This window comes from Neomonachus schauinslandi, chromosome 1, assembly GCF_002201575.2.
Source record: "Neomonachus schauinslandi chromosome 1, ASM220157v2, whole genome shotgun sequence".
NCBI lineage: Eukaryota > Metazoa > Chordata > Mammalia > Carnivora > Phocidae > Neomonachus > Neomonachus schauinslandi.
Genome location: NC_058403.1, coordinates 194,470,357 through 194,484,777, shown reverse-complemented (window position 1 = coordinate 194,484,777; position 14,421 = coordinate 194,470,357). Strand labels below are relative to the sequence as shown.

General features: G+C 53.1%; 1 protein-coding gene across 2 annotated transcripts in view; it reads right to left on the bottom strand.

Annotated features, from left to right (window-relative positions):
- POC1A (POC1 centriolar protein A) overlaps positions 1-14,421 on the bottom strand; it is a 69,547-nt gene that overhangs the window by 31,100 nt on the left and 24,026 nt on the right. For both annotated transcript variants that reach the window (XM_021694977.1, XM_044921521.1), the window contains exon 9: positions 12,811-12,909. In XM_021694977.1, coding sequence (XP_021550652.1) covers positions 12,811-12,909 — 99 coding nt within the window. The remainder of the gene's footprint in view (positions 1-12,810; positions 12,910-14,421) is intronic.

The following is a 14,421-nucleotide window of genomic DNA, read 5'->3' as shown; positions in this document are numbered from 1 at the left end:
TGGAATGTCAGGCCCCAGCCGCTCAGGGGTCCCTATGCAGCTTGACAGTCAGGAGCAAGCAAGGTCTGCACACACCTGGCCAGCAGTCAGCAGTGGTCGGAGATTTACCATAAAGATGCTGTGAGCTGATGTGACTGAACACCCCGCTCTGGTTAAGTGGGGTGGTCAATTATTAACACCTGCTCAAGGTGGAAATTTCTCCTTTTCTTTTAATCTCTAACACCGGACCTTGCCACCTGGTCGGCCTGTTCTGGAAACAAACTGTATCACAGACAAAAGCACCCAGGAACTGGTCCACGGCTTGACTCTGGGCCAGAAAGGGGAGAGGAAGGTGACTTGGGCCCAAGATCTGGGCTGTTTCACTGGTACCCAACTTGTATAGAACCAGGCGGCAGTCTGGCTGGCCATGGCCCACTTAAAACACCAAAGCGTGTCAGTGTGTTTCCAAAGCAGGACTGAGCACAAAACTGGAAGAAATGGACAGACACACACACCATGATTAAATCTTTTCAACTTAATCTTTCATTCAACTGCTCATCGCATAGTCTGCTAAGTGAGGGTGCAGAGATTTGTGGACACATTTCTTACCGTCTTTGCCTTGGGCCTTTGGCTCTGACAATTTGCCCTCATGAAAAGTTAATGGGTGTCTATGTCTGCCTGCCTCTGTTTGCTAAACCTGATCCTGGCCAGGAGAGCAGAAAAGAGGACAGAGCTCACTTGAGCTCACGCTTCTCTCCAGCTCTTCAAGTGGAAAAAAGGCACGGCCGTTTTCTCGAATCGGAGCTCTAAAGAAACCTGGTACTGTATCCACCACACATATTTGTGGACTAGATATACAACAGCCTTGTTTGCCCTATAATTTAGAGTTCCGGCCTGGAGTCCAACAAGAGAGAAAACTTCTGGTTCTAAACATAGCGCTGAACCCAAGAGGAATTCTGGTGTCTTAAAATCATCTAATTGTTCGACAATTTTGCCAATGTTCTTCCAAGCCAGCCTAAGTATAAGTATGGGATTTGGTTACCGTGTTGGCTTTTATCTAGAGTATGAATGTGCAAGGGTATTTTCGTGTGTTCCCCATAGCAGGCTCCCAAGGAGAGCAGGGTGCTGGGTCATCTGTGCACACAGAGGGAGCCAAGAGGCTCAGGGACACAGGGCCTGGGGCCAGCAGGGCAGCCTCTGAACTGAATTAAACGCTCTATGACAACGGATCACATTTGGGTAAGAGCCATCCCTTGACCCCAGGCCCCCACTGACCGGAAGGGGATAGGGTGTCCTCTGAACTAAGAATTGTGAAGGGGTCAAAGGATGGGTGTAAAATGGATGAGGGATCCACATGCTTGACCCACTCTGGGACTCCAGGTAGCTCGGCCCACTCACCCCACAGTCCTCTTCTCAGAGAGTGGTCCCTTTGAGGCGAGTGGCATCCTATCATACCTGGGTCAGTCATAGACCTGCCTGGCACGTTGGGAGATGCTAAATGCACAAACCAAGGAACCCCATCTCCTCACCCAGGCTCAAAGCAAGACTGAGGCCTCTAGACCCAGGCTCGAACACCACTCCTGGGCTCCACCCCTAGCGACCTCCAGCTGCCCCCCGGCCACACTCTCCGAGAGTTTCCAAGTATCTCCCCCCACACAAGAGGGCTGATGTATAAAGCCAAAACTTTCAAAGGAGTGAAAGGATTGCCCTGATGAGCAGGAACTGGAAAGTCATTCCAACGTCCAAATATGCCCCCCAGAGAAAACAGTGGAGCCGGGAAGGTCTGTCTCACCGCAGTGGCATACCCAGGTGACGGGAGCTCTGGGGAGATAAAAGAGCAAGGATGAGCGGGGGAAGACCTGGCGACTGCAAATGGGTGGAGGCCATGAGAGAGCAAGCAGGCCATCATGCAGCGAGAACTTTCCTTGGCACAGAGGGGGCCCCTGGCCCTCCTTCCTGGAGGGGTGCTGAGAGAGCAGGAAAACGCCCCAGGCCTTTAGGGGCTGATGCCCTCCAGGCCCTCATACCTGGCATAGCCAGAAACACACACACAGGTGGGCTACAAGGCAGAGCCGGGGGCCAGTGACAGGGACCAGAAGAAGGAAGAGGGCAAGAGTGGGGTGGAGTCGTCCACACAGCCTGAGGAGGCCTCAGGAGAAGGCAGGCCCGTCATGGGCCTGTGCTCGGGCCAGAGAACACCTGCTGAGTCTGCCCCGGAGCTCCTGGAGCAGACGTGGCCCCTGGAGCACTTGCACAAACGATGCTATTGACAAGCAGAGAAGCCGTCCCGCAGCCTCCCCGGCGGTGTAAGACCATTCCCTCCGAACACGACCTGCTTCTTCCAGAGCCAGCTCTTGCTCAGTTCCATCCCACAGATGTGACCACAGGCCCACTCGGGGCTGGGCGCTGAGCGCCTTAGGGTCACCTGACCCCTCCGAGACAGAAACACCCACCCTCCCACTGCAAACACCTGAACCATGGCACCCGGGGAGGGAGATGAAGCCCAAGGACTGACTGGAGATTTTCTTTTAAAGAATTAGACTGCTATGAACTAATTTTAGACTTAGAGAAAAGTTGCAAAAAATAGTACAGAGAATTTCCATATATCCCTCCCCCAGGCTTCCCCAGCGCTAACATCTTACATAACCATTAGGACAATGATCAGAGCAGGAAATTAACCCCGGGACAATACCATTAACCAAACTAAGGGCCCCAGGTGAGCTTCACCAGTTTTTCTACTAATGTCCTTGGACCCTGCTGTTCCAGAATCCCAACCAGGACCTCACGCTGCATTATTTCTCCTTGGTCTCCTACAATCTGGGTCAGCTCCTCAGTTTTCCCTTGTCTTTCATGACTTTGACATTTTCGAAGAGTACTGATCCGTTCTGCTGTCATATGTCCCTTGATGTGGGTCTGTCCCGATGTCTTCTCATGATCAGGAAGAGGTTATCCATTTTTTGACGAGAACACCACAAAAGAGAACCGCCTGACATCGCAGAACTCGTGTGGACAGGACGTATTATCAGTGGCGTTGACCTTGACCGATGGTGATGACCTCTCTGCCAGGCTTCTCCAATGTGAAAATACATCTTTCCCTGTGTAGTTCATCTTGGCTTTTAAAATGTGGCTTTTTAAAAGGGAACGTGTTGCTGTCATTACAAACTCCGCGCCGTCAGCCCAGCCTGCTGATGGCTGCAGCTGCCCCACAGATGAGAGGCAGCTAATGAAGATGAGCAGCAGAGGCGATGTCTCTAGAAGACGCCGAAGCTCTCGGTGACAAAGAGGAACAGTAGCAGTTTATTTATAGATCCACTTGAAGACAGCTCATTGTAACTACTGGGGTTGAATTTTTAAAACCTCGGGAACAAAGGCTGGCTATTTTAAACTCTCCTTGCACTTAGTTCAATGGAGAGTGTCAGAGGCACCGACCACACCCGGGCATCACTCCCAAGCTCAGCAATTCAGAATTTGTGTAGCATCTCAGGACACGAGTGCAGCCTGCCAAGACAGATAACCGCCACCGGCTCTGCCTGCCCTGCAGAGGCAGCGGGCCTCTTATGGGCCAAAGCCCTCACCCCCAGGGAGGAGTCGAGGGAGGCTACATCCCACGGGGTCTCTCAGCCTCCCCTTCCTGGAAAATTAACTTGCACACAGCTGTTGTGAACCAAGGTTACATCACCTCTCTCCCTGCCTCCCCCTGCAGGCTCCAAAGAGGGATAGCGCCCTCCAGCGGATGCCTGCCCCAGGACAGCCGGCACTAGCTGACACATCTCCAGGCTGGAACAAGGGTGTCCTGGAACTCGCAGGATACAAATGTCCCAGAGGACAGTGGGAGAGTGGCACCCTGGAGCTCCTCCTGCCCCCAGCCCAACTGTGCCTCTAGCCAAGACTGCTCGATCTCTCCAGGCACCAGAACCATGGCGGGGAAGGGAGACGTGGGTTTTCTCAAAGCCTCCCACGTCCTTATTTGAACAAAAAGCACAGAGCCATATTCTTGACACAATGTGGAAAAATGTGAGTATGGACTAGGCATTTGATAGTAAGGGATTATTAATTTTGTTGGATGTGACAAGAGCACTGCAGTTATATAACCAAGAAAAGTCTTTATTTAGGGTAAAATAATGTATCTGGGATTAAACAAAAATACTCCAACTCTTCTAAAAAAAATGGGGGGAGATGAACAAAATAGAATGGCAAAATGCTGAAGCTAGATGAAAGATACATGGGGGTCTGTTACACTATCCTCTCTACTTTTTGTGCTAGCTTGAAATTCTCTACAATATAAAGGTTTTTTGTTTTATTTAGTAAAAAAGAAAAAGCTCCCAGGTGCCTGGAATGAGCTGTGGAGCTGAGGCCAGGCGAGTGAGACCCCAGGAAGAAGCTGAGGACGTGTCCCCAGCCTGGTGTCCTAGCATTTGCAAGCACAGGAGGCAGATTTGTCTGAATCCATCAATGTTCAGGCCGGTCTCTGGCACTGCCACAGAGAAATCCCCCAATGGCACCACAAGCATTCTGTGAACCTTGCAGCAATGTCCAGACCGTCAAAGAAACTAATTTTAAGATAATCTCCATGGAAACCATCTATTCTGATTTTTTCCATGGTAACCGATGAGAACACAAACACAAGCACTATCTAACACCCTTACACCACATGGGCCTATGCTGCCATCCAATCTGGAGAATTCAAGCTGCAAAGGGCTTTTTTCCACTGAAAATGAGAAGTACTGAAACTTCTAGTCCAGACATGCAGATTCTACCACCTCCATTGCCCAGTCACTGCCCATACCACCCCATGCACCTGCCCCCAAACTGACAAACCAGGCCAGAAAGTGGTTTCCTTCATTTAACCTAGGACCATCAAAAATACCAAAAGAAAGAGCCAGAGCCTGCCTCTTGCCTCATGGGCTCAACCCATGCTGCCCACAGACTGCAGGCATGTGTCCACTGAGCTCGGATTTCCAGAACATTCTGTGTTCCAGTGATAGGCTGGGCACCACATAGAGACCAAGGCCCCAGCCCTCCGGGGAGACAACAGGCCAGCGAATAACTGACTACAGGAAAGAGGAGCTGCTCCAGTAAGGAGAGCGCTCCGGCAGGTGGGGCGGGAAGAATTCACAAGCTCCGGGGCCTCCCGGTGAAGGAAGGCTGCATGGAGGAGAGGTCATCTGGGAAGAAGTAAAACAGCTGAGTAGAGTTCTGCTAGGGAACAGGGGGCAGCCCAAAGAATCATAGTCAGACTTAAGCAATGGGGTCTCTTTTCCACTCGTCGTGGCTCATTTCCTCCATTTTCAGGTTTCTGGGTTTGAAAAGATAGCACGGAACTAGAGAAGACCCTCAGATCCCAACAGCCTCAGTTGGTGCCACCCTCTCTGGCTTGCAACCATACGTGGTCTCTGTTGGCTCTCCTGTGAAGAAGACTCATTAGCATGGCCTGACAGCGCTGTAGATGCTTGTCACCACTGTCAGCAAAAAGGCAGTGTCACAGCTGTAGTCCTGGGTCATGTGTGCCTTGTAGTAAAACATCACGATACATCACGATACATCACGATATCAGGACCCCACCACTGCCCACTGTCTTGCTCATTTCCCCATGTGCAATGTGGAATCTCCACTGACCCTGAACCCGCACTTTGGGTGCCGGGGGAAAGGAAAACCTCAAACAGTTATGAGACCCTTGAAAGAGATAACAGAGCTCTGAAAGCTGTGTGTGCATGCCCAGGTTTATGCTCCGGATGTGTCCCCAAGCACGCAGAGCGAGAAGCAAGGGCCCTCCGGGTCCTGTGTGGATTCAGGTTCTTTGATCTTCCTGACACTGTGAATGTCTTACCATGCCTTGCCTGGGGTTTCCGAGACCATGCCTCCTGTTGGTTTAAGTCATTAAATAGGCTCTCCTTTCTAAGCATCGTGTCACTCTCCTCTGGATAGGAGGAATGGATGAGAATTTTCCAGGGGCAGGAAACTACCACTCCAAGGGGCCACTCCGAGAAGGGTGTACAGCCTCTGTCCCCTCCTACAGTCCCATCCTCTCACCGCCACTGATGTTACCGCTGTTTTGGGACTTGGTCCTGTTCTTGTTACCTGGAGGCACTTCCCCAAAAGGCTCCAAAAAGCAGACCTTCACCTGAGGCCTTAGATGTTGAGCCACTAGCCCCCAGGTCATCTCACGCTCAGGGGCCAGAGACTCTCACCCGCCAGCTTCCCTAGAGGCCCCGCAGGCTCTGGAGGATGGGGGCTGATGGAGGCACCCACTTATGAGGGCAGGAGGCAGGGGCACTGAGGACGATAGGCAGGTGGTTCAAGAGCAGGTCACTGGACTGGTGCAGCAGCACTAACGGACGGAACGGGAGCCGAGACAGGAAGACCGGCAGCAGAGGCCCACGGAGGGCTGCACTGGGTACCATCCTCGCCCCAGTGAATCCTGGCTGGTAATAAAACCATCCATCTGCTTGCCGTCGTAAGCTGAGCCCAGTGGGTGCCTCTAGGTTTAAAGAGCCCACAGGGAAGCGCTGGGATTTCTTTTACCACTAGACTGAGATTAGAACCAAAGCCATAGTACTTTTCCTCTTTTGGAAAGAGGCAGACTACAATTCTCCAAAATGGGCTGAAAGGGACCCCAGTTCTCCAAGTGCTTCTCCCAAACTGTAATCCCCACGAGCCATGGAAACTTCCCAAGATGGTCAGAGACTCTCTTCTTCCCCCTATGTCCCTGCCCAGGAAGCCATGGTCACAACCGGCTAGACTGTTTTCCAGCAGGCCAGTGACTCTCAGAGTGGGTCCCTGGACCATCGACCATCCTTACCAAGTCAGACACTCTGGGGATGGCGCAAGCTGTGTTTAACAAGCCCTCAGGGTGATTCGGAAGTGCACTGAGGTTTGAGAGCCGCGCGAGAGGCTTATTGCAATCCACGTGAAACGGTCAAAGGCCTGTCTCCTCGCTGCACTGCCAAAGGCGACTTCCCACTTCCAGTAAACACAGTCATTATTTAACATGCTCCTGGTAGCAGCCCTGACCCACCTCCCAGTAAACTCAGTTGTTGCCTCTGGAAGGAAAAGGAGAGGGGATCTGGCCTGCTTCCCAAGAGTGGAAGCAACAGGTCAGAGCCTGAGGGATGGGCCCAGCCCCCCATGCTGATCCCCAGGCCCAGGGTGCCCCTCTGCAGGGAGCATCGGAATCTTTGGTGCTCCTAGACTTGGCACAGCCATGTTACCCCCACCCCCCCTGGCCACTGTCCAAGGATGCTCTGACTCCACCAGGAACTTTCTCTAAAAATCATAGCTTGGTAACAAATATTGAATCTTCTTTGTTTCTATTCTCCTCTACCTTCCCGCTGAAACTACGAAGTCCAGAGCACTTTCCATGACTTCCACTCTGGTAAAGGTGAGGAAAATGCAACCTGAGTGTGAAGTGAGGCATCTGGTCTGGGGGCTGCTGCCACCCAGAGTCAGCAAAGGCTGCTGTGACCAGCCTACCCTGCGCCTGCAGGAGGATCTTTGACACAGTGAGCCGGGAAAATGGAAAATGCCCAAAGGATGTACCGTAGGCTGGGGTGGGAAGAAATCCGAGTACAGAGAAGCAAGACGAACTGCCTGAGGTTACAGGACAGACTTGCCACATCAGGCCAGGCTCCAGCTTCATCATGGATCAGCAAACAGGCACAGTATAGCTCTTAACACTGCCAACCAAGTGGTTACAGGCTGTCAGGAGTCTGGACCCCATGAAACCAGCCCTCTTCCAAGACGCCTAAGTGCCTGGGCCTATCCCGACTCACCTGCTGACAAGAGCCCCTTTTACTAGTCCTGGGAAATTCAGAGCCAGAATCAGGGTCAGTTGAAGAAAGGAGAGGCTCCCTTCTAAGACACATAAATCTGGGGTTCACTCTTGCTGTAAACACCCACAATGCCCTGTCTGCCAAGCATCCCCTCGAATCCATACCTATCCCCACTACTGAAAGCAAATGCCAGCCAGAAATCTGTTCTCAACAAGAGACCCCAGTCCTCCATGCTCCCAAACAGAGGGAAATCCATAAGGCAGTGGAAATGGACCCCAATCCCTGCCTCAACTCTGACTCCTCAGACTACATGCCTGGGGTGAGAACCCAGGAGCCTCAGATCCTCAGCATGGAGTAAGATCCAGTGCCACGACTGGAATTGGAGCCCAAGAACCCTTATGTCAAGCCCACACCTGGGTAGCACCCCAAAACAGAAAGCAGGAGTGGAAGCATGGGTGCAGGAGGTGGCTGGGGCTTCACCCTTAGAACCAGAGGAACTAGGAAGAAGAAAGAGGGAAGGCTGAGCCTTCAGGCCAGGTATTCTTGGCTAACCTCGCCTCCTCCTCCTGGGGACAGTTCTAGCACTGAGGCTCTGGGGGTCCCAGCCACTTTGCTTTGAGGAGTCATGGAGGTGGCAGAGGAAGAGAAGCCTGTTTCCATTCACCTCATGGATTTGCCTTTTCATCTGGGAGCACAGAGGACTTGGGTCTCTCACCAAGAAGCAGAACCAGTTCCTGCAAGGGTCTAAAACCCTCACCGGACCTCACAAAGACGACCTGCAGAGAGGAGTCAACATTGAAAATTATCTCAGTCAGAATCACCCCCTCTACTGCATGTTGTCCCCCACCTCAGCAAGTTGGGAACACACAATCACCCCAACCGGGCAGGGGGCTCATCCTGCTCTCAGTCTGACAGAGGAAGGAAGAGGAACATTTTAAAAATAGCTAAAGCTTGGTGAGCACTTGCCATGTGCCAGACACGGTTCCAAGTGCCTGCCTGGCATGTACCACCTCGTGAAAGCTCATGAAGGAGGGCCGGGCGTCTCCCCATCTAAGGTTGAGGGGCCCCAGAATTCAAGGTTACTGTCTGAACTGGAGGGTAGCCAGCCTTGAGAACTCAGGAAGCAGTTTTCAGTTTTCCTGAATTACCTGGAATTCTGCATTCTTCCCCTCCCACCCCGCCCAGCACAACCTTCCTTCGCAATTGCATAATGGGCTCTCAGGTGTTTGGAGGAAAGGCAAGAAGAAGAGTAAATCGGAACAAACGCATCTTTGCTATTAAAAGTGGTTTTAAAATGCTTCTGTGGTTGAGGCAGAAATCAGCCCTATGGCAGCTGGGCCAAATCCAAGGTCAGCCAAGACACAGTGACCCTGATGCATCACGGGCTGGCCCCAAAGCACTAACGGCAGGAGGGAGCTAGAACCTGAGTGGCTGAGTGCAGAGAGGACGAAGGGAGGCCTGCACTGCTGCACAGGGCAGAGGTGAGCACCAGACCCTTGAAGACAGCAGCACGAGCACCTGCTGCAGACGACTTGCAGGGCCCACCCCTTGCCCCCACACATGCCCCTCTGGGAGGCACTCATCTGCCCACAAGCAGCCCTCCCGACCTTCCTCCAGCCTTGCAGCATGTCACAGGGCAGAACGTGGAGCTTCCTGGCCACCCTCAGCCCAGCTATGAGGCTGGAGTCCTTCCTCTGCAGCCTTCCAAGCAGAAAAAGCTCCCCAGCCACAGCCCTAAACGCTCTCCTCCACAACTCAGCCAGGAATAGAGGGAAAATGGAACCCATTATTCTCATTCTGAAGGGCTGGGAAATGGCTTGTGCTTTTCAACATGAAATGTGCCTAAAAATAAGCTGTGAATTTCAACCAGAGGTTGAAAATAGCTCTGGCAGTGAACAGAGCTCTGTTCAGAGTGAGCTCAAGGATGGCCTTCATTCCAAGAGTGAGAGCTGAATGCTGCAGTCTGAGCAGGGGTCCTGGGCAGGGGGCTTTCCAGGGCAGAGGGGCCGTCACTTGCTCACAGGGCTGCCCTTGCCATGCTCCACTGGTGGAGGCCTGCCCTCCAGCTTTAGAACGCCATACTCTATGAGACACACGGTACCTGAGTTGATGGCTCCGTAAGATCCTCAAATGCCCAGGTGTGTCTCGGGCAGCTTTAGGGCCTCAGGCCCAGGGGATAAACAGAGCTAGAGGGGGAGAAGGTCATAGCTGAGCCAAGCCACCCTGGCCAGCCACCAAACCACTCACCAGTTACTATCTCAGAGCCAGGAAAGCCAGCAGGCAGGAAGGGCAAGAACACATCCAGTGGTAAGTAAAGGAAACCAAGTTGCTAAAGGTCTTTTTTGTTGTTTACCATCACCTCTGGAAGATTCCAAAGTTTGACAGGCCAAAACGACATTTCTATACAATAGACTTCTATTAGAAACAGTCTATAGAGACCTGAGCCCCAGCTGCCGGGGGGAGCCCAAATCTGGCCCAACTGAGCAGGGGCAGGAGCTCGAGTCATCACACTCGGGGCCGCGCTCCACCTGCCACAGCAGCCCTGACCCCCCCACATTCCTACACTCCTCCTGCCGCTGCAATCACTTCCTTTCTGGGCTCACTCCCGAGGCAGGAGTTAGTGTAGTGATTCTCCACTGGGGGCCATTCTGCTCCCCCCCCTCCCCCGCCCCGGAAGAGATCTGGCAATGCCTGAAGACATTTTGGGTTGTCACAATGAACGGGGGGTGGGGAGTGCTACCGGCAGCTAGTGGGGAGAGACCAGGGATGCCGCTAAACATCCCGCAAGGCCCAGAACAGCCCCCGTAGCAGCCAAGGCTGGGTCCGCTGGAGGGGCGGGAACTCATCGGATGCACCCGTTCCTGGCACGTGGCTGCAGGGCACCTGGGCTCCCGAGGCAGCTGAGACACTCTGGCCAGCCATGGAATGGGTCACCAACTCAGTGCCAGGGAAGCCCCAGGGCAGGAAAGGTGAAACTATACTCGTCAGCTTCCCTTCCCACCACAGGGGCAAACCTAACCGCTGGCCAGGGCTGGACCAACTGGCTTCCCTGGGCATGCAGGGCTAAAAGAACTCCATGGACGACAGTGGTGATGGCTGGACAACAGTGTGGATGTACGCTCTGGCATGGGTGTGTGTCTGCATGAGGGGCCATAAACCTCCTCAGCAGCCCAATGGGGCTTGTGACAAATAAGGGAAAAGCCATAAACAACAATTTTAGGACTCATAAGTCAAGTCACTGCGCGGCTTAGCAGAGTTCATCTACGTCCCACATGGGCTCCTCAGAGCCTGCCTAGGAAAGTACTCAGGTCCCACTGTAGAAACAGAGGTGTGGGAAGAATGGGTGCTTTGTCTGGGACCACACAGCCAGGACTCAGACCCAGTTCTCTGACCCCAGAGCCCATATCCTTTCCCCTGTGTGAGCACCACGTGGCGATGCCCAGTGGAACTGTGGCTATAGCTCTGTCGTGGGCCAGGAGGTAGTATGGGAACACACGGTTTTCCTGAGCACCAGTGAGCTATTCACCCATCCATGCCAAACCCTGCCCTGTCCTGCTGGCTTCCCCCACCCTGAAGGCCTTCATGCTAGATTATCAGGCCCCACAGCTCTGGGACACAAGGCTGCTCCATACCCCTTATCTGAGCAGGACTGAAGGGACAACAGGCAGCTTGTCCAAGCCTCCTGCCTAATAACCACAAGAAAAGGAATATGGGATTCTCCCTTTGCTGGTGATTACTAACCATTCCCAAGAGGCAGGTGGCAGTGCCCTCTCCTGGGACAGGGAGAGAGCTGCCAGGCAGCCCTCTGCCGCCTACAGTTACTAGCTTGAGTAAGGGGGGCCAGTGTAGTGAGCCCCCAGGTCCAGGCATCCAGGTGGGTGACTAAGCCCCAGGCGTCTCATCTGAGAATGAGAGTAGTACCTTTACCCGCCCAGCCTGGGCTTGGCTCACTGTAAATGCCCAGCACATGGGGAGCTGGAAAGGAGATGGCACTCACCCCACAGGATCCAGTCCTGCAGTTTTTGAAAAATGCCTTTCTAGGCAGAAGACCAAACAGCAGCAAGCAGACCGCCATGCAACCCAGTCATCCCCACCAGACCCAAAAGCTGAGAATCGCTACTCATTAGCAAATGTGGAGAGAGAACAAAACCTCCCGGCCCAGAGCAACCCTAGGAAGAAAAGCTTTAAATCTCAACCTGGCCTATTCCTAGAAGTAGCCCCAACACACAGAATGGGGCTGTGTGTGCATGTCCGTGTGTGTGTGTGTGTGTGTGTGTGTGTGTGTCTCAGGCTAGGGTGGGGGATCCCTCCGCTGGAGCCAAAGAAAGGCCAGGATGGACTCAGAGGCTTCCTGGTTCTATTCTGGGCCGGCCTTGACTTGCTGGAGGCCTTGGGCAAGCCACTTCCTGTTGTTCAGGCCAGTTTCCGTGGGTGGGAGAGGCTACACTGCCTCCAGGGTCCAGGAGGGAGAGATTTAAACAGCCGGCAGCCACTGGGGCTTAAAACCCTCAGGGTCCACATCCTTGGCTTGAAAGCTTACTTCAGCCAAAGCGGAACGCGACTTTATTCAATGAGATCATATCAGTTATCAAATTTTTCCCCAAAACTATTTGTCAAAAAATATCGTTAACTATTTGAATTCAGGAACACTAAATGCCCTTTTACCGACAAAAGTACTAAAAATGGTTTGTGGCTGAGGAACTTCCTTTCCATAGTGTAAAAAAAAAAAAAAAAAAAAAAAGGGAAGTGAGAGCAACAGGGCTGAACCTTTCCCATCCGTCCCAGCTGTGGCTCAGGCCCCACGCCCTCTAGGAACTCTCCATCGGGGTTGTGTGGCCCAAGGCTCGGCATGGGACAGGTCCTCCCTTTCCTCAACCAACAGTAGCCTGTGCCTTGGAAACACCCCCCCCCCAGGCACAGGGCCTCACACCCTGCAGTCTTCACGTCTTGCTTGTGCATTCCAGATTTGAAACAAAGTACCACAAGTGCCAAAAGATTATTTGCTGTTCACCATGACCCACTGGAGTTTCAGGGCTCAGGACACGCCTACTGAGCCACTTACCAGATTCCCGGAGGACGTGGCCAGCGGGGCTGGGGGCCTGGGCACTTTCAGGACTTCTCCATAATCCACAACATCAAAGTTACTCTTCCAAACCATCACCTGCCAAGAGCAACGAGCACAATGACATCACACCAGCCCTACTTCATGGAAGAAAGGAGGCAGGGGTGACCCCCAAAGTTCTGGGCCAGTTGCAAGACACTCCCCACCTGACACTCCAGCTCAACTCTGGGACCTGTCCCACCTCCCCGGCTTTTTAGACAGGCCTCGAGAAGACGTGGTTGTGCCATCAGGATGGACTCACTGCATGCTGTCACCAGGCCTTTGCACTTGCTGGTCCCTCCCTGGAGGGTCCCAGCATAAGCGGAGCTGGCTCCTCGAGCTAAAGCGTCTGCTTCAGCAGCATCTTCTCCGAGAGACCTTCCCTGGTCTCCTGCTAATTCTTATCATCTCATAGCATCAGACTCAATAGTTATTTAATGTCTTTTTCTCTTTTCCTCATTTATTGTCTGTCTCCCCACTGAAACAGAAGCTCCCAAGGGTAGTAGCCTGGCTTTAAGTTACACCAGACCACTACGGTTAAATTCCTGGGTCCACCCTTTACTGTGTGGCTCCAGGCAAGGGACTCAACCTCTCTGTGCCTCAGGTTCCTCATCTGTGAAGAGGGGATGATCCTATTTCCAACCTCACAGGAGACAGCTTGGCACAGACACTGGTACCCAGGGAGCCATGGGTAACACACCCATTATTCCCCAGTCCACTTGAAGGATCTTCACGTCTTGAGGCTCCCCCAGCAAAAGGCTGGCAAACGGCCCTGGGGAGCAGGGGAGCAACAATGCTCCTGCTAGAGGTTGTCAGCCCCAGGTGGCTGCCCTCTGCCAGGGTCACTTACAGGGTGGCAGGAGCTGTGGGGTGTGGCTGGTGCTCAACGGAGGCCACAGAAGGAGCCCCAAATCCATGTTAAGGTGAAAGCGCAACATGCCCGGGATGCTTTCCTGCTTGCAATGCACCACGAGCCTGGTTCTTTGGGAGGCTGCTTGCCACTCCCAGAGCAGCCCACTGTTTACTGCCCCCCGACTGATGGGCACTTAAGGCCTTCATTCCTGTTTACAAACAGAATTAGCACGTCCCCCACCCCCTTGTTTGTAGGGCCCTGTGTAACTGCACTAGTCCAACTGCTGAATATATTCCTGGGAGGGGAACAGACTCACATGTCTCTCCAAAAAGGCTCTCAGAGCCGACTTTAAGAAGACAGCCAGGGAGCTGAGGAGGGGCCAGAGTGGGTGGAAGCCCTACTTTCTACCAGGCTGCCTCTTGTACCATGTGACTTTCTTTTACCAGGACTATTTATAGTGTGACTTTACTGTACTATTTTCCTTTGTTTAAGCAACGAGCCGGGCCTCCACACTCGGGGACAGCTCAGGGGTCCCCTGAGCCTTCCTCCTCCCTTGTTTGGTTAGCACAGGAACCAGTGCTGGGTGGGAAGATGCCCACGGTCTCTTATCCAGGCCGTGCCGAAAAAGCCTCCAACTACCTTCTGCTTTCCTGGCAGAAACTCAACCCGAATCGGTCCATGGGGCTGGGGCTGGAGTTCGCTGGGAGGCCAGTGGGACT